General features: G+C 34.0%; 1 protein-coding gene across 6 annotated transcripts in view; it reads left to right on the top strand.

The window, feature by feature from the left end:
• The window catches only part of GULP1 (GULP PTB domain containing engulfment adaptor 1), a 273,910-nt gene that overhangs the window by 231,420 nt on the left and 20,707 nt on the right, over positions 1-21,783 (top strand). For 3 of the 6 annotated variants that reach the window (XM_042949408.1, XM_042949411.1, XM_042949409.1), the window contains 4 exons: positions 1,927-2,064; positions 17,028-17,144; positions 17,341-17,421; positions 17,823-17,915. In XM_042949408.1, coding sequence (XP_042805342.1) covers positions 1,927-2,064; positions 17,028-17,144; positions 17,341-17,421; positions 17,823-17,915 — 429 coding nt within the window. The remainder of the gene's footprint in view (positions 1-1,926; positions 2,065-17,027; positions 17,145-17,340; positions 17,422-17,822; positions 17,916-21,783) is intronic. The other 3 variants (XM_042949414.1, XM_042949412.1, XM_042949413.1) reach the window with 2 other exon arrangements.

The raw sequence follows: 21,783 nt of genomic DNA on the forward strand, positions 1-21,783 counted from the left end.
GTAAATGGTGTGTTTTCATGTTACTTGTGATTTCTCCTTCAAATGGAAAAAAAATGAATTATCTGTCCATATTATAATGGTATTTCTTCTATATATCATTAACATGATTTTTTTAAAATGATTATTTTTGAGAGAGAGAGAGAGAGAGAGTGAGCATGAGCTGGGGAGGGGCAGAGAGAAAGGGAGAAGAAGAGAATTCTAAGCAAGCTCCCAGCTGTCAGCACAGAGCCCAACATGGGGCTCCATCTCAGGAACTGTGAGATCACGACCTGAGCCGAAATCAAGAGTTGGATGCTTAACCAACTGAGCCACCCAGGTGCCCCTATCATTAACGTGATTATACAATTAATAAACTGGTGTAGACCTGATGTCAGCATTTGGGAACTACAGTCTGCCTGGGTATTGTTTGATTGACTATGTTAACATTAAAACAAAAATAAAGTCTGTGAGAAAGAGACTGGTCAATCGGACAAAGTATACAAAGACAGTCTCATAAAATGTGGTCATTGTCCATCTTGGCACTAATCACAAGAAAGGAGAGATGTCATCAGAGGCCTCAGTAAGTTGAGCCCCTCTTTCTGACATTGTTCCTTCCTGCTGTTGAAATGGATTGATCAGGGGCACCTAGGTGGGTCAGTCGGTTAAGCATCCGACTTCGGCTCAGGTCCTGATCTCACAGTTGATGAGTTCGAGCCCCACGTCGGGCTCTGTGCTGACAGCTTGGAGCCTGGAGCCTGCTTCGGATTCTGTGTCTACCTCTCTGTCTGCCCCTCCCCTGCTCATGCTCTGTCTCTGTCTCTGTCTCTCTGTCAAAAATAAATAAACATTAAAAAAAAAAAAAAGAAATGGATGGATCAGGCTATCTAGTAATGACAAAAACATTATAATCATATAGTAATAGTATACTTCCTCATTCTAATTTTCATGCTTCTTGATGACTGATCATTTGGTTTATACACAGGGAAAGAATACAGTGCTATAAACAAATCCTCCTAATATTTATGTGTATACCTTATGTACTCATTTTTAGTCTAATGAGCAGTAATGTGAATCAGAGTGATCAAATCTCATCAAGCTGACACATCAAACTCTGAACCTGGAAAGATGTAGTGACAGATGCTATAGTTACAAAATATATAATATATATAACTGTGACAGTATAAAAATGTATTTATTGTATTATTTATTTCTATATATTATTTATTATTATATTATGTATTATATAATATGCATATAATATAATATGCATATTATATAATACATAATATATATTATTTATTTTATACTATTATATAATATATGTATCATATGATATATTATTTATTATATATATTATATGTGTATAGTTGCAGTGTTTATCTTTCTGATTAGGAGAGTTGATTCAGTAATTTAGATGCTGGATGTATACACCTTCCTGATGAAAACATGTAAAATACAATTTGATATGAAAACTAAGGATGAAATGATAGTATGTTTCATATGAAATTGTGTGCAGATGAAGTTATGTAATGCTAGTGAGTATCAGTAAGAAAAAATGAAAATGTTCTGGTTAAAAAGGGTCCTGCTAATTATATAACCTTCCAGAAGTATCTTAATTCTCTGGGCCTTAATGTCCTTCTAAATAAAATTTCAAGGTTCAAAGTAATTGTCTCTTAAGATCCCTTGTAGCTCAGAAAGTCCTGGCACCCCTGATTCTCTTGTATTTTGCTTCTTGTCTTCTAAGTCCTACTGAGATGACTGCCTTCGTTTAATCTGAGTTAGGAGGTCCATCTCCATTACGTATTTGTTTAAATTTGGGTGTATGTAATTATAAACCAAAGTTTGACAGATGATTGTTTCACCTTTAAAGTCAAGTATAACACAAGCTGGTATTTCAGAAAATGGACAAGAATCTCTTCAACTGTTTATTTCCATTTGTGTTCACAGGAAGTCCAACACAATTGCCAGCTTCATAGAATATCATTTTGTGCTGATGATAAAACTGACAAGAGGATATTCACTTTCATATGCAAAGATTCTGAGTCAAATAAACATTTGTGCTATGTATTTGACAGCGAAAAGTGTGTAAGTATGCCAGATGTTTTAGGGTGGTTTGCTCTGTTTTACAAGCCAGGAATTGTCTTGTTTCCGGCATTAGTAAAGTATTTGGAAATGAATAAGGTCTGCAAATACTTAGCTACACTAATAGGTTCATCCTGTCATGAGAATATGCTTCAGGATTTCATCCCTAACTGAATTCTCATGTTCATGGGCACAAGCTTGCATGCAGATTTCTTTCCTTAGAACGTCATGCCTGCTTATGTTATGCATTTATTTCTCTTATAATCATTTATTTCTAACTTTAATCTCAAATGTAGCTTGGTAATAGGCACATAATGCAAAGAGTAATGGTGAGCAGAGTATTTTTTTTTCTAAAATGTGATGGATATGATAAAAGTAACTATTTTAAACTGCAGGAAATAAAATCTGTATGGCTCCGTTAAAAAAATCTCCAGTACTTTGAAAAGCTGGTTCTTGATTTTTGTTACTTAGAGAACTTAATATAATGAATAGAATTGTATATGCATGAGTATGTGTCTGCGTGCATGTGTGTTAGCTTGTGAATGTAATCTAATGTTCTCAGCAAGTAAAATCAATTAGGGAATTCTAAAGTTAAGTCCTACAATAGTTCTTTTAATCATCTGGAATCTTCAGAAAACCCCATGTGTTGATTACAAGCATAAGCCAATGCTAATCATAATCTGGTCTGACGTCCTGTTCTAAAACATAAGGTATGAATTCCAAACACACATTGCAGCTATTAATGGCTTTAATGAAGGAAGAACAGCTAACCTCAACAACATTGTTGACTTAGATGAAAAAAAGAACTTAATTCATTTATTGCTTATTTTTCATGCTGTTAAAAATAGCAAAGGATTAATAATATTATCACTCGTATGTAATTTATTTCTCTGGTTCGAGTAGTTGAGCATCTTAAATACCTTTTTATTTGTCCATATAACTCCTACATTAGGTGGACAATAGATGTTCAATAAATTTTTCCTTATAGAAAAAAAAAGGACCATATAGAAAATTTTACAAAAAGTAGAGCAAGTTATTATATGTATTTTTAAGCTCTAAAGCTCTAAAAATGCAAACTAATGTCCTAAGCTTCTTGGCATCATAGTACTTTTTGAGAATTTAATGAACATTATGGAACATCTCATCAGAAAAATATGTTCACCCATATGACAATATTATATGCACAATAAAGCATTTTATATAAAATAAAGTACAAGTTGTTTTTGAAATTTATCCTATTGAATGAATGCATTATATTTAATATTCCAAGTGTTTTTTAAGAGCATGATCATTTGCAGATGTTTTTCTCTATGTGATTGAGAAGATGAAAGTTGATATTTGTTGGATTTCAGCTTCTATGTGTAAGATATCATAACCATTTACCACATACACCAGGCAGTAAACTCAGTTGTCCTTCTTTCTTGCTTTATATGTAGAAATAAACAGCCTTGGGGCCTTTGAAATATTCATAATTATAATTAATTATAAATATTAGCCTTCCTATAGTTTTGTGTCACATGTTTTTATTTGATCCTCATCCAGACTTATTGGATAATTTAAAATATAAGCTTGCCAGAATCCCTGCATAGTTATATTGTTTCAAAAGTATAAACTGTATTTCACCCGAATTGTAATTGTTTGTCATTGATTTCAAGAATTTAAATTCCTTGACCAATTATTCTCTTTGGATATAGCATATTAGCTTCTTTTTTTCTTGAAGGTTGAAAATAATTTATTGAAACTTAATTCAGTGGCTTACAGTATTAATGGGTATAAAAGGAGGGCTCTTTGTTTTCCACTTAAAAAAACAAGTTCATTTTGATTGAGGCTTGAGCTCAGGAAATCTATGTTTAACAAGTTCACCAACTGATTCTGCTGCAGGTAGATGGAAGTTGGGATTCTGAAAAGAGGTCCAAGATATTTCTCCAATTATAAGTGCACATGACTTTCATGAACTCAAAGAGGCTATGTTTCATCAGAATTTTATTATATCATTTTCACCTCAAGGTTTTATTTGCTTTAATTGTAATAATGACTATATTTATAAAATTCATTTGATATGTATGTAGAATTTTGACATGCCATCCTCTTTAATTGTCATTTTAAATAACTAATCATGGAGGATTAAAACAGGAAAAGAAATTATGACCCACTTGGCAGAACTTTTTCTGCTTACTTTACGATACCAAGGCCAGAGAGTTGAGTGACTTTACCAGTTTACAAAGTTAGGTAGTAACAGAATCAGATTCAAATTTAAGACCTTAGATTGTCATTGTAGCATTCATCCCATCATGCTCTATTATTTCCATAACTGTGACCTGTTCCAGAGCCCATTGGCTCTTATTGGGGCTCTTGTCTTATCTACTCATTGTATCTTTTGAGTACTTCTGTGAAGTTGTTGAGTTTGAAAGACAGATAAAACCGATCATAGTATGTCACAAGACTGGAATTCAGTACTGTGGATCATTGTGGATCACATGGGGAACTAGAATACCCAACCCGGCCAAGCAATAAGGAAGAGAGTCCAAATGAGGAAGCTGAACTTCCTTCTTCACCAGGCAGTAATGAAGTAGTGCTCCCCATTCCCATTCCTCTACTGGAATTGTGTCAGAGTAAGCCACTAAAACACTAAGCTTAAATAATTTCTAGTCTTATAATATTGTTCTTTTTATTTTTTTTAACGTTTATTTATTTTTTGAGAAACAGAGAGAGCAGGAGCAGGGGAGAAGCAGAGAGAGAGGGGGAGTCAGAGAATCCAAAGCAGGCTGCAGGCTCTGAGCTGCCAGCACAGAGCCCAACACGGGACTCAAACTCGTGAACTGTGAGATCATGACCTGAGCTGAAGTTGGATGCTTAGCCAACTGAGCCACCCAGGCACCCTTATAATTTTTTTTTTAAGTTTATTTATTTATTTTGAGAGAGAGAAAGAGAGGCAGTGCAAGCGGGGGAGGGGTAGAGAGAGAGGAAGAGAGAGAATCTAAAGCATTCTCCACAGAGCCTGCCATGGGGTTTGATCTCAACTGGTCACTTAACCAACTGAGCCACCCAGGCACCCCAGAGTATTATAATATAATATCCAAAATAGGCAAGATTCAGTTGAAAATCACTCATCATATCAAGAAGTAAGAAGATGTTGAACTAAATAGAAAATTTGAACAGCCCATAACCAGCAAAGAAATTGAATCAGTAATCAAAAATCTCCAAACAAATAAAAGTCCAGGGCCAGATGGCTTCCCCCAGGAATTCTACCAGACATTTAAAGAGTTAGTACCTATTGTTCTCAAATTACTCTGAAAAATAGAAATGGAAGGAAAACTTCCAAACTCCTTCTCCAAGGCCAGCATCACCTTGATTCCAAAACCAAAGACCCCACCAAAAAGGAGAATTACAGGCCTATATCCCTGATGCACACAGATGCAAAAACTCTCAACAAGATACTAGCAAATCAAATTCAATAGTACATTGAGAGAATTATTCACCACAATCAAGTGGAATTTATTTCTAGGCTGTAGGTGTGGTTCAATATTCACGTGATACGCCACATTAATAAAAGAAATGATAAGAAGCATACAATCCTCTCAATAGATGCAGAAAAAGCATTTGACAAAATACAGTATCCAATTTTGATAAAAACCCTCTACAAAGTAGGGATAGATGGTACATACCTCAATGTCATAAAGGCCATGAACAAATTACCCATAGCCAATATTATCCTTAAAGGGGAAAATCTGACAGCTTTTCGTCTATGGTTAGGCATAAGACAGGGATGTCCACTCTCATTACTATTTAACACAGTACTGAAAGTCTTAGCCTCAGCAATCAGAAAACAAAAGGAAATAAAAGGCATGCCAATTGGTAAGGAAAATGTCAAATTTTCGCTATATGCAGATGATATGATCCTCTATGTAGAAAACTCAAAAGACTGCATCAAAAAATTGCTAGAACTAATACATGAATTCAGCAAAGTCACAGGATATGTAATCAATGTACAGTAATCTGCACTATACACCAACAATGAAGCAGCAGAAAAAGAAATCAAAGAATCTATCCCATTTACAGTTGCACCAAAAAACATAAGATACTTAGGAATAAACCTAACCAAAGAAGTAAAGTATCTGTACTCTGAAAACTATAGAACACTCAGGGGTACCTGAGTGGCTCAGTTGGTTGAGCGCCTGACTCTTGATTTCAGCTCAGGTCAAGATCCCAGGGTTGTGGGATCAAGCCCCACATCAGGCTCCACACTGAGCATGGAGTTTACTTATGATTCTTTATCTCTCTCCTTGTGCCCCTTGCCCCCACTTGCACTCTCTTGCTTTCTGTCTAAAATAAAAATAATTTTTAAAAAACCTTTAGGACACTCATGAAAGAAATTGAAGAGGACACAAAGAAATGGAAAAACATTCCAAGTTCATGGATGGGAAGAATGTACATTGTTAAAATGTCTATACTACCCAAAGCAATCTACACATATTAATGCAATCCCTATCAAAATACCAACAGCATTTTTCATAAAGCTAGAACAAACAATCCTAAAATTTGTATGGAACCACAAAAGACCCTGAATAATCAAAGCAATCCTGAAAAAGCAAAGCAAAGCTGGAGGCATCACAATTCTGGACTCCAAGCTATATTACAAAGCACTAGTCATCAAGGCAGTATGGTACTGGCACAAAAACAGAACATAAACATCAATGGAACAGAATAGAAAACCCAGAAATGGACCCACAATCATATGGTCAACTAATCTTTGACAAAGCAGGAAAGAATATCCAATGGAAAAAAGACAGTTTCTTCAATAAATAGTGATGGGAAAACTGGACAGCATCATGCAGAAGAATGAAAATGGACCACTTTCTAACACAAAAATAAATTCAAAATGGATGAAAAACATAAATGTGAGACAGGAAACCATCAAAATCCTAGAGGATAACACAGGCAGCAACCTGTTTGATCTCATCTGTAGCAACTTTTTACTAGACCCATCTCTGGAGGCAATAAAAACAAAAGCAAAAATGAACTCTTGTGACTTTATCAAGATAAAAAGCTTCTTCACCGTGAAAGAAAAGAAACAATCAACAAAACAAAAAAGCAACCTACAGAATGGGAGAAGATATTTCAAATGACATATCTGACAAAGGGTTAGTATCCAGAATGTATAAAGAACTCATCACACTCAACATCCACAACCCAAATAATCCAGTCAAGACATGGGCAGAAGACATGAATAGACAATTTTCAAAAGAAGAACTATAGATGACTAACAGGCTCATGAAAAGATGCTTAACATTACTGATCATCAGGGAAATACAAATCAAAACTACCATGAGCGATTCCCTCACACCTGTCAAAATGGTTAAAATCAACAACATAAGAAGCAACAGGTGTTCCTGATGTGGCAAAAGGGGAACGCTCTTGCATTGTTGGTGGCAAAGCAAACTGGTACAGCCACTCTGGAGAACAGTATGGAGGTTCCTCAAAAGGTTAAAAATAGAAGTACCCTGGAACCCAGCAATTGCACTATTAGGTATTTACCCAAAGAACACAAAAAACTAATTCAAAGGGATACATGCACCTCAATGTATATAGCAGCATTATCCTCACTAACCAAATTATGGAAACAGCCCAAGTGTTGATCAACTGATGAATGGATAAAGATGAGGTATAAATATACAATGGAATAGTTGTCAGCCATAAAAAAAGAATAAAATCTTGCCATTTGCAATGACATGGATGGAGCTACAGAGTATTATGCTAAGCGAAATAAGTGAGTCAAAAAAGACAAACACCATATGATTTCACTTATATGTGGAATTTAAGAAACAAAACAAATGAGCAAAGGGAAAAGGAGAGAGAGACAAATCAAGAAACAAACTCTTAACTATAGTGAACTGATGATTACCAGAGAGGGGGTGTGGGAGGTATGAGTTAAAAAAAGAAAGAAAATAGAAACAAAAATACTTTCTAATGTGATTCTAAATAGGCCTTTCATAAGGCAATTATATTATAACCTGGAAAGTTGAAGAGATGTAAAAAGAGGTAAGTTTTCTACATGTCACCTGACCTGAAAAATGATAACACTAGTAGACTGTGATTATACAAATATACAAATATATTTGTGATTATAAAAATATAATATGCATCCTAAAGCAATCATTAAAAATCTATATAATGAGATACTTTTAAAAGTACTATGGAAAAGTCAAATTTTTATTGTAAAAGTATTTCAAAAACTCACAACAATACAGTGAAAAGAAAATAGAGAAAATAGGTGACAGAAAAGAAAAATTTAAATGGCACACTTAAGCTTTAATGTATCAAAAATCACATTCATTGTAAATGATCTAAAAACACCAAATAAAAGAGATTGTTAGAGTAAAGAACCCAAATGTCCATCGATGGATGAATGGATAAAGAAGATGTGGTATATATACACAATGGAGTATTACTCGGCAATCAAAAAGAATGAAATCTTGCCATTTGCAAGTACGTGGGCGGAACTGGAGGGTATTATGCTAAATGAAATCAGTCAGTCAGAGAAAGACAAAAATCATGTGACTTCACTCATATGAGGGCTTTAAGAGACAAAACAGATGAACATAAGGGAAGGGAAACAACAATAATATAAAAACAGGAAGGGGGACAAAACATAAGAGACTCATATATATGGAGAACAAACAAAAGGTTACTGGAGGGGGTATGGGAGGGGGGATGGGCTAAATGGGTAAGGGGCACTAAGGAATCTATTCCTGAAATCATTATTGCACTATATGCTAACTAATTTGGATATAAATTTTAAAAAATAAAAAATAAAACAAGTTAAAAAAAAACGAATCCAGGTATATATTTTCTACAAGAAACTTGTTGCAGATATAGTGATATGGGTGATGCAGGTAGATTGAAAATAAAAGAATATAAAAATTATATCATGTAAACATTACTTAAAGCAAAAGTATACTAATATCAGATAAATTAGACTTCAAAATAAAGAAAATTATGAGAGACAGAGAAAGACTTTATATAAAGATAAAAGGGTCATACCACCAAGAAGGCCACCTAAATGTGTATAACCAAACAATAAACTTGCAAAGTAAGTGAAGCAAAAACTGATGGAACTCAAAGGAAACACAGGATAAATAGACTATGCACAATTGTAGTTAAAGACTTCACTATTACCACTTTCCCCAAAATTAATAGAACAACTAGAAAGGAAATCATATAGAATATAGAATTACTCATCAACCTTATCAGCCAATGGGATCTGATTAATAGCTATAGGGATCTTCATTCAACAACAGCAGAATGCACATTGTCTTCTAGTGTCAAAGGAGCATGTACTAAAATAAACCATATTCTGGACTATAAAATAAATCTGAAATATCGTAAGGAATTGAAACAATAGGGTGCCTGGGTGGCTTGGTTAAGCATCTGCCTTCAGCTCAGGTCATGATCTCACAGTCTGTGAATTCCAGCCCTGAGTCGGGCTCTGTGCTGACAGCTCAGAGCCTGGAGTCTGCTTCAAATTCTGTGTCTCCCTCTCTCTCTGCCCCTCCCTCACTTGTGCTCTCTGTCTCTGTCTCTCTCTCAAAAATAATAAACACAAAAAATTTTTTTAAAAAAATTGAAACAACAAGGAAATCAATTTACAGATCAGTAACAAAATTCTTCAAAAATTGGAGATGAAACATCATACTTGCAAATATTCTGTATGTCAGAGAGGATTTCTCAAAGGAAACTTAAAATGCAGTGAAATGTATATAAGTGAAATAGAATGTTATCAGCATTTGTGTAATGCAGCTAAAACAGTGCCGAGAGAAATTTATGACAACTAAATTAATACATTAGAGAAAAGGAAGTCTCAAGTCAATGATCTAAGCTCCTATTTCAAGTCCTTAGGAACAAACCTAAAGGAAGAAAATAAGAATGATAAAAGGAGAAATTAATAAAATTGAAAACAAAAACAATAGAGAAACTAAAGAAACAGAGCTGGTTCTTTGAAAGATCATAAAAGTATCTAAATTTTAGTGAGATTAGCAAAGTAAAAATGAAAAAGAACAGACAGTAGTTACCAGTGTCAGGAATGAAACAGATTTAACTGCAGACCCTCAGATAGCAAAGGAACAATAAGAGAATACTATAAATAACTGTATGCACAAAAAATTGACAATATAGATGAATTGGATCAATTTCTTAAGAGATAAATACTACCATAAATCACCAAACATTAAATATATAACTTGGATAGGCCTCTTACACCAAAGGTAATGGAATTTATAATTTAAAACTTATTAAAAGAAAACTCTTCATGCCTAGATAGTTTCACTGGAGGAATCTATTAAATGCTTATAGAGGAATTAACATCCTGCACAACCTATTTCAAAAAACAGAAGAGATGAGAGCACCCCTCAATTCATTTTATGAAACTAGTGTATTCCCTAATACCAAACGAGACAAAGACAGTGAAAAAGAAACAAACTAGAGACCAAGCTATATCCCCAAGGAATATATATGCAAGAATTTATAATGAATTATTAGCAAATATAATTCTGCAATATATAAAAGGAATTACACACCAAGACCAGGTAGAGTGTGTTCCAGGGATACAGTCTTGTCCAGCATTCAAAAATCCAACCATGTGATCAATCATGTTAATAGGCTTTAGAAGAAAAACCATATGATCATATCAGTCAATGCTTAAAAAAAATTGTAAAAATCAACACTCATTCAGGGCTAGAAACTCAGAAAAATAGCAATATAAGAAACTTTATTTGACAAAGAACATTTAAGACTATAGGTTACATTTTACTTAGTGGTGAAAAAGCTGAATGCCTTCCTCCCAAGACTGAGAACGAGGCAAGGATTTTCACTCTACTACTCTTACTAAACACAGTCCTGGAAGTTCTAGACTTCGCAATAAGGCAAAATAAGAAAATAAAAAGCAAAAGATTGTAAAAGAAGAAATATTACTTCAAAAGATTCCAAAAAAAACACCTAGATCTAATAAACGAGTTCAACAAGGTGGTAGAATACATGATAAATATACAAAAATCAATTGTATTGCTGTATATGAGCAATGAACACATGGATACAAAAATTTACAATTGCTTAAAAAAATACACAGGTGTAAATCTAACCAGAGATGTAAAACTTGTACAGGACTTATATGCTGAAAATTACAAATTGCTTATGAAAGAAATAAAAATAGATATAAATACAAGGAGTGATATGCAATGTTCATAGATTGGAAGACTGAATCTAGTCTGTATGTCAGTTCTCTCCAAATTAATGTACAGGTTTAACACAATTTCTTTCAAAATCATAGCAAGATTTTTTATAGGTATAGGCAAGAGGATTCTAAAATTTATATAAAAAGGCAAATGAACTAGAATTGCTAAAACAGTTTTGAAAAAGACCAATAAAGTAGAAAAAAGTTTACCCTATTTCAAGACTTAATACATACAGTAATCAAGACTGTAGTTTTGGTGAAGGGGCAGAGCAATAGATTAACGAAACAGAGTGGAGAACACAATAGTCAATCCACACAAATATATACCACTGATTTTTGATAAAGGCACAAAAGTGATGCAACACATGCAAAATGCAAAAGATATCCTTTTCAATAAATGGTGCTTGTGAAGTTGGACCTCCATGGGTAAATAAAATGCACATTGACTAAAATCTCACACGTTATACAAAAATTAACTGAAAATGCATCATGGACTTAAATGTAAAATGCACAACTATAAACATTTAGAGAAAAACACAGGGAGAATCTTCAGTGTGTAGGGATAGGCAGAGTTCTCAGACTTGACACCCAAACCAGGACTCATAAATGGAAAAAGGTGGCAAATTGGGCTTCATCAAAAATAACATTTGTGTGTATGCATGAAAGGCCTTATGAAGAAGATAAGAAGATTACCTAGAATGAGAAAAAATATTTACAAACTTACATCAGACAAAGAACTTTCAAAACTCAACAGCATGAAAACAATTTATCAAATTGGAAAGTGGGCATAAGATATGAAGGATCATTGCATTGAAGAAGATAGTCAGATGGCAAATACACGTGAAAAGATGTTAACATTGGTATCCATTAGGGAAAGGCACATTAAAATCAAAATGAGGGATCACTATGCAACTATTAGAAAGACTATAATAAAAAATAGTGGGAATACCAGATGTTGGTGTGGAGATGGAAATATGGTCCACTTGTACATAGCTATGAGAATATAAATTGGTACAAACACTGGCATAAACAGTGGGCAATTTCATAAAACACTAAACATGCAACTATAACATTACCCATTTGGGCATTTATCCCAGAGAAATAAAAAATGTGCGTGTACACAAAAACCTACACATGAATGTTTATAGCAGCTTATTAGTAATAGTCCCAAAGTACAAATATCTCAGATAATGGGTGAATGGCTAAACAAATTCAAGTACAACAAATTCATGGGATACTACTCAGCAAGAAAAAGGAGTGAACTAGTAATGCATGCAACAACTTCCATGACTCTCCAGATAATTATGGAGTAAAGAAAGTCAATCCCAAAAGCTTACATACTATATGATTCCATTTCTATAATATTCTTGAAATGACAGAATTAAAGAAATGGAGAACAGAATAGTGATTTTCAGGGTGTAAGGAAATGGTAAGGGTAGACTGGAAGAGGGTGTGGCTGTAAAACAGCAAGATGAAGGAATTTTGTGGTGATGGAATTATTCTGTATCTTGATTATATTAATATCCATATTGGTTGGTGTGATTTGTAAGATAGTTTTTGCTTGTTTGTTTGTTTTTTGTATTCTGTTACCAATGGGAGAAAGTGCATGAAGGCTACCTAGGATCTCTCTGTATTATTTCCTATAACTGCTTATTAATCTTAAAAATCCTGGAAAATAATTTATGCCCTATTTGGTCCAACCCTTTCATCTTATTTTAGGGAAATCTAGGCCAGAGAGATTTAGTGCCTTCCTCAGAGTCACAAAGCTAGGTAGCAACAGAAGCAGAATTACAGTCCAAGAAACTAGATTCCCATTTCACATTCTTCCATCATGACATATTATTCCCATGACTGTGACCTCTCCAGCCAGAGTTGCTCTGCCCTTCCTGGGGCAAAGCTTCATTCTCTTAATTACATGTATTTTACATATTCAGTACTTCTGTGAATTTCTTTCTTTTTTTTTTTTTAAACGTTTATTTATTTTTGACACAGAGAGAGACAGAGCATGAACGGGGGAGGGGCAGAGAGAGAGGGAGACAGAATCGGAAGCAGGCTCCAGGCTCTGAGCCATCAGCCCAGAGCCCGACGCGGGGCTCGAACTCACGGACTGTGAGATCGTGACCTGAGCTGAAGTCTCACGCTTAACCGACTGAGCCACCCAGGCGCCCCTAGTACTTCTGTGAATTTCTAAGAGCTTGCTTGAAATTTAGATGAAGGTCTACCCTAGTATGCCGCAAAACTGGAACTTACTTTATTGGTATCATGTGTTATTATGATTTAATATTTATACAACTACTGTAGTCATCTCATTAAGTTTAAGAAATGAAATTAGAATAAGGATATTCATTATGATATGACTTATTTGGTTTCTGTAATATAAGGTGAATATACAGTCACTATGAACTGTGCAGCCATCATGTTTTCACAGCTTTGTTTCCAAATGTTAATATGTATACTTTATTCACTGGATATTGCACTTGATAAAATTTAAGTAGCAGCCCCAATAAGCAGATGAAAGCTTCTTCCTACGTACACATTTTCTTTAATTATGTTGAGTGAGATGTAAATAAGGCAAAGTTTAAAACTTCTCTCTTACTCTTTTACTAATTGTGAAAAAGGGTTCATGTGTCAAAAGAATTATACTTTATTAGTAATAGAATAATAAAGCTTTCACAAGCTTTATTTGTAAACTATTTATTATATATTCTTATTAATTTCATGTTTGCCTTGTAATAATTTTTTGAAATATATATATTTTTTTAATTTAAAACATTCTTGCTCTTTGTATTCATTAAATGATCGGGGAGAAAAATCTTCTTAGCTTAGTCATTCAGGAAACTGGGCTGTTGTAATTACTCAACAAGGAAATTCAAATTAAAAACACTTTGAGATAGCATCACTCATCCAGTAAGGTGACAAAATAAAAAGACTGTTCGTCAATGATGTCAGTGAGAATGAGGAGCAACGAGAACTCTCTTATTGCTGGTGGGAATGTAAAATGGTACAATTACTTTGCAAAACAGTTCAGCTGTTTCTTATAATGTCAAACATAGAGCTATTCTATGATTTAGCATTTCCATTGTAGATATTCAGATTTTGAAAACAGATGTCCACAAAATGATTTTAGAAGAATGTTTGTAGCTGTTTTATTTATAACTAAGATATAACAAATGATACATACAACATCTGAGAAACTCCAAAAGAAGCCAGACAAAAAAGAATATATACTATATGGCTCAGTTTTATGGATACAAGGACAGACAAAACTGATTTATGGTGATGAAATTATAGCAATGGTTACACATAAGAAATGTGATTTGACTGAAAGTAGACATTGGAGAACTTTCTGGGATGATAGAAATATTCTATATGTTTAGTGATATGGTGGATATATAGGTATATACATTTATCATAACACAATCTGATTGTGCAATATGATCTATACATTTTATTGCTTATAAAAAAATCTGAGGCTTGTAGAGCCAAATATTTTGGATATGAATTCAGATTCTCGCCTCACAAACTGAGACCTTCCAGAATTGCAGCCCCGAGGTGCCTGGTTGGTTCAGTCGGTTAAGCATCTGACTTCGGCTCAGGTCATGATCTCATGGTTCGTGGGCTTGAGCCCTGCATAGGGCTCTCTACTGTCAGTGCAGAGCCTACTTTGGATGCTGTTTCCCTCTCTGTCTCTCTCAAAAATAAATAAACTTAAAAAAAAAAAAAGAATTGCAGCCCCCATATGTATTATGGAGGTAATAATAATCCCCATCTCATAAATTAATTATGAGAATCAAGTGAGGTAATGTATGCAAAATATTTACTAGGGAACTAAGTTCTGTTTTAAGAAAAAGACATGTCTTATCATAAAAAGATCATAAAAAGATTATGATTTTTTAAAAGTTATTGTAAACAATTATAACGATATCAAATGTTATTAATGATGAAACAAACTTGTTACCACTGAAATGATTCTATGTAGTGTACATCTTAAGTATTTGAGGGTAATATATTGTCTTATTAAGAGGACAATATAATTTAAAAAGTAGAAAAAAATCATAGTTTACAAATATATCTTATTATAAAACAAATACAATGAACACATCACCTAAAATTTTAAAGTTAGAGATATAAAAAAATTGGTAATCCTACAATCTATTATAACCACATTTACTATGTTTTAATATTATATGTGATCCTAACAATCAATACAACTCATTTTTTTATATGTAAACTTTTTTCATTAGTTTGAATCATTGAGTACATATGGTTTGGTATCTGGCATTTTCATTTCTTTAATATTCCTTAATGTAGCTTCCCCCCCCCCCCTTTTTTCTACTTTTGTTGTAAGACCAATGGTATTTAATATAATTTTCAGCATATATTTTGTATTCTTTAGTTTCCTGAGTTAAACACTATAAATTTCTTTTTTGATGACTAAAAGCCCTCCTTAAACATTTAGTGAACTACAAAAATGACAATGTCTTAATTAAATCTGTGTTATTCATAAAAAAGACTCAACTATAGAGAACAAACTGTGGGTTGCTGGAAAGGAGGTAGGGGGATGGGCTAAATGTGATGGGGATTAAGGAGGGCACTTGTGTGATGAGCACTGAGTGTTATATGTAAGTGATAACTCACCAAATTCTACTCCTGAAACTAATATTACACCATATGTTAACTAACTAGAATTTAAGTAAACACTTGAAACATTAAAAAAAATGTGTTATTAAAAAAGCATATTTTCAATTTAGATTTTTAATAGCGTATCACAAAGTTTTAGGATTTGCAGCAAATTAAAGCGTGGCATTTTCAAGATTTAATATTACCACCAGTTTTTAATGTCATCTGGAAGTCTTATAATTCAATAGGACTTATTCATGATGTGTTAAATCAATTAATGCCTCTACCAATATTTTTAAATAAAATGTTAATAAACTAAATACATTTTTATTTAGTGTTTACGTTGTGCAAGACACTGATACCAGTCCAGGTATGAATGAGGAAGGAATGAACTGGTGGACCCAGGACATCTGTGGCAGTTTCTGCTTGATCAACCAGAAACTGAATTGTTTATAAGGCCAAATTCAAATGATAGATCTATGTTGTTTAACTGAACAACAAATAATATGGTTTACTATCACTTAATATTGGGAGTTTTCATATAAAAGTTCAGATTTCTGACCTCATCTCACATATTTAAAATCTGACAACTCTGAGTTGGAATTGCCCATTTCCACAAGCCAACAATGAATTGGAACTGAGTTCTCCACTTAGAGAGGGCATACCTCAAGTTTTCCGGGACACCACCCAGCCCGCCTCATTCAAGTTACCTGCCATGTTCAACAATGCCCTCCTCATTAGCAAGAGCAAATAAGTAGCAAGAGAAAAGAGAGACTGCAGTTTGGGCACTGTGCTTTCTTTTAATAGGCGCCACATATTTGATGAAAGAAGAAAAACAAACTGGGAAAAAATACTTTGATAAAATAGATGAGAGGGTGGATAGAACTCTTGCTTCCAACTTCAACAGCTTTCATTTAATGATCAAAACTTTTTTAATGTTGTGCATGGGTAGGCATTGAATTATCATGTTACCAAAGACTACTTGGTTCATTTACTACCTCTCTTACCTGCAGCCGTCTGCCTTTTGAAGTTCCTCATGTGAATGTTTTTCTTGATTCAAAGAACAGTCTAACATGACATAGTATTGTTAAAATGCAAATCTTCTTTGAATTTTACAAAGGCTGAAGAAATAACTTTAACAATTGGCCAAGCATTTGACCTGGCATACAGGAAATTTCTAGAATCTGGAGGGAAAGATGTCGAAACAAGAAAACAGATCGCAGGATTACAGAAAAGAGTGAGTAAACTAAACTTTTTGTTTCACATTTGTGTGATGTAAGTACAGGGAAACTTGCATATCATCAAACAAATTTAGAAGGCCTGCCATTAAATTTCCCCCACACTGATTGGAACTGCTTTCACTGTGTTCCTATAATTTTTCATTCCTGATCCCCTGCACAGTTTTTAACCATTTTATATTGAATTCCCACAAGAACTTAGTGTTCTCATGTGACTTTGCTTCACTTCCTGATGCTTCTCATGGGGATCAGAGCAGCAGAAGCAGCAGATGCTGGGTAAGTGGTTTCCCATGCAGATCAGATTCCTTTGTAATTAAATTACACCCTTTCTCCACTCTCTTCAAAATCATCATAAGCAAGTTTCACTGTCTTGCGGTTATACTCCAAGATTATGGGTAACAGATTGCATAGTGCAACACGAAAACACAAAGATGAGGTATTAGAAACATGGAATTTGCACACATGTAAAAACATATTTTAAATTTAATAATATCTTTCCAGTGACCTAGAATTCCCTGATGTTTCCCAGCCTTTATCAAATAATTTTGTCCCCTGTGCAAAGAGTACGTTAAAATTTTAAATAATATGAAATCATATTCATTAATGTAGCCAATATAACAGCCAGTATCTTACAAGAACAAATTTCTGAAGGTTATTCAATAATCATTGCTTTTTAGATTCAAGACTTAGAAACCGAAAACATGGAACTTAAAAACAGAGTGCAAGATTTGGAAAGCCAATTAAGAATAACCCAAGTATCAACATCTCCAGTAAGTATATAGACTATGTGCATGTTATCCTTAGAAACAAGACTTCTTGGGGATAAAACATCTCTGGATTATCAGCTCTGTGATGTTTCAAATAATACTCTGGGATCAGTAATTTAAAACTAAACATGGGTAGAGGTGAAAGGTGCTAATTAAAAAATTACACTTACCTAGGTAGTTCTGACCAGAGTTGTTTTTTCATGTTGCTCTTTTTGCTCATGTTTTGTAGAATAAGCCCTCCCTCAGTTTGTGGCATATTCTTTCTTTTATTTCTATTGATTACTATTGACTGAGGTTAGATTTAAGGACCTAAGCCAATCTACCCTTGGAGTGTTGAATTTCATTATAGAAATTGAATTGTCTACAAGACTGACTTTGGTTTCTTATATTGCATAGCAAGGGTTTCCACTGGGAGTGATACAGTTGTATTTCAGACACTAAAATGAATGGTAGTCTCTGTAGACAACTCTCAAATATTTATAGTTAAATTGTTTACTTTTGGCTTATCATAGATTTGAAATCCTTTCCCCAATACCATGTATGATGTCATTTTTTTTTTGCGATTTTGGCTAAGGGAATCTTTTGGAGGAGGAAGACGGAATTTAAAACAACATTTTTTTCTGGCAAAATATACTTAGAAAACTGTCTTTCTTCTTGAATCATCTGTGCTACCAATCTCTAGTAAAGTATGTTTTATTTTGCATTTTAAAAATAGGAATCTATAGCACAAACTAAAACACAATTATGGCATTTACAAACTTTTAAAAAGAATTTTTGTTTCTAATTTTTATTTGCAAGTCCATTTTGGTTCAGACTCTAGGCTAACTCAGTGAAAAGATCTATCTATCTATCTATCTATCTATCTATCTATCTAGTATTTCACCAATCTTCATCCTAAAAATGCTTGTATAAGAAATTTCATTCAGGTTTTCAAATTGGCGTGCCCTGGAAATGGTTCAAAAATTCTTCTTTCTTTTAAACTCACACTTTTCTATCTTTCTCACTGAAGCAGTTGTCATTTCCTTTGCTTGACATATACATATGGTAGTGGGGCTGATATGGCCAAAATGAGAGAGCTTGGGAGTGAGGAGGTTCCTACATTCCTATGTACCTTTGTTATGCACAATGAGACCGTCTTTATTATAATATTCCTTTCTGTTTTTTTTTCTTCTCTTCACCACTATCATTGTTTGCTTCTCATCAGGATTATGATTTTTTTTTCTTGCCTCGCTGGTCCCAAGGACTAGAGAATCAGCTCAAACTCCTTCCAACATTGGTCCCAAAATGAAGTAACACCATTTTGTGTTTTGTTGAAAGTCTTACTATAAGTAATCTTGTGAAACAAACTATAAGTTATGTGAAATAAACATAAATGAAAGGAAGTTACCTTCTTAAGCAGTCTTAATAAAGCGTTGTTCCTAGATCTCATTGCATATGAATAGTAGCTTTATTTTAGTCTTTATGTTTGCAAAGGAATAAAATAAGATCCATTACCATTTTGGATACAAACCCAAAGCTTGCTCACTTTTTACACTCTGTCTCTAGACACAGAACTAAGACCTCATTTTGAGGGGAAAGGTGGATCTGGGAGGAGCAGAGGAGTCTGGGGCATGTTGATGAATCATGAAATAGCACTCCGTTCTTTTATTTCCTAAAAGCAGGCACTGCCCTAGACTACCACTAAGACAACTGAGAAGAAGGTAGGTCAGGATGGGGGTTATGCATGTGCATTGGTGATCTGACATGGTCACCAAGTCAGCTTCAGAAATGGCAAGGGTCAGGAGGAATGAAGAGATGACGCTTGTATCAGTTCCCTGTGATCCTCTGGCTGAGATAGCCATCACAAGCCGTGACTGTGACAGTTGATATGTAAATGAAACACACAGACTGTCTGTATGTTCATTTATTTAGCAATTCTATTTGGTAGAGTCAGTTATATAAAAAACAATAATGTGATTCAAATAGCCTGTTATTAAAAAGGATTAGCCAGGGGTGCCTGGATGGCTGTCAGTTGAGCATCCAGCTCTTGATTTTGGCTCAAGTCATGATCTCACAGTCGTAAAACTGAGCACTGGGTTGGGCTTTGCATTGGGTGTGGAGCCTGCTTAAGATTCTCTCTCCCTCTCCTTCTGCCCCTCTCCTGCTTGCATGTGTGCGCGTGTGCACTTTGTGTGTGCTCTCTCTCTCTCAAAATAAATAAATAAACTTTAAAAGAAAAAAGGAGCACCTCTCCAGAAGTTGTCATTTAATAACTATTATAAGCATTGTGTTCATCTCAGTACTGAATGTGTCTCAGAATGCTTCAAAGACTATAACTAAAAGGTGGAATTTTAAAAATAGATATAATTTTCTCTAACCCATTTTTTGCATTTAATACACAAAATTATTGCTGCAATGATCATTATGTAAATAACTCAAATTATAAGTTTGCAATTATATTCATTTGTCATAGCAATATCCTTGTATTTTCTCTTTATTTTAACTTGAAAAAATTACTTGTCTTATAATTTTTCAGTTTCTAAAGGCTTATTATTGTTTTTGAAATTGCTGTTATACTGAAGGATGTACATCTTCTTTAAGATAAAAAAATAAAAATTATTTGATTTTTAAAGGAAGGAGACTCAACATTTTTGAATTGCTACAAGATATCTGATGCCTGAATATTTTTTGGAGAGATTATGAACAAATATGTTTGCCTTTCATTTTCAATTTTACTTAGGTAACTGTGAAATATATTAATATAACACCAAGTGCTATATTTATTTCACATTTCTTAAAATGATCTCCCAATTTTCTGATACTAAAAATGAGCTGAATTAGGGGCACCTGGGGGGCTCAGTTGGTTAAGCATCCAACTCTTGATCTCAGCTCAGGTCATGATCTCACAGTTCATGAATTTGAGCTCTGCTTTGGGCTCTGCGCTGACAGGACGGAGCCTGCTTGGAATTCTCTCTCCCTCTCTGGGGTGTTCTCTCTCTCTCTCTCTCTCTCTCTCTCTCTAAAAATAAATAAACTTAAAAAATGAACTGAATTAACTTATCTATAGTTATTTAGTATGAAATGCTGCCATGCTTATAAATATCCACTCTGTTAAGTTTTGTTAATGATTCAAATTACTAAAATTGAATTTCAAAAACAATGAAAATTGTAAATAAAATATAAATTTAAAGTATAGGTAACTCTTGTTTAATAGCTTGTAATGGGTCTATGGAAAAGCAATTTTCTAAATTGCAACTTTCTTATGAAATTTGGCCATCAGTTTTATAGGACACAGCCAGAACCCAAAGCACTTCATAGAGTGCCATCATGTGTAGCAAAGTTAATGCACAGTAAATGCCTATTGGGCTTGTAACTCTGGAAACAAACTTTATTTCCTTTGCTTTCAAAGGACTGAAGGATAGAATGCTCCAAAATGGCTAAAGTTCTCAGCAGTTTGTTTAAAGGATTAGAGGCAGCAATTAACACATGAATTGAAGAAGTGCTGAAATGAAGTATGAATCCAATTATGCACATCAAAATTATAATATAGATGGGTTTGGTATATAAAATTAATTTGGCATCAGATTCTCCATGAGCTTTCAGTGTGTTATGGTGAGAGGAATCCCCAAGACAGATGATTTTTCTCAAAAGACCAGCCCAAGACAGGTCTTGATCCCTACTGGGAGCCAAATTTTCTGAAGTCACACAGAAGTAACTCTTTTGCCATATAAAACACTAATTCAGAAATGGTTCTCTGTAAATGATTTGACACTATAATTTGGTTCATAAAAATAAGCATATAAAAAACAATTTCTTGAAATATCAGAATTTGCAAGTTAAACACAGTGTAGTCCACATCAAACAAGTATTAGTCAAAGTACAATAAAAGGTT

The sequence above is a fragment of the Panthera leo genome, chromosome C1, assembly GCF_018350215.1.
Source record: "Panthera leo isolate Ple1 chromosome C1, P.leo_Ple1_pat1.1, whole genome shotgun sequence".
Taxonomy (NCBI): domain Eukaryota; kingdom Metazoa; phylum Chordata; class Mammalia; order Carnivora; family Felidae; genus Panthera; species Panthera leo.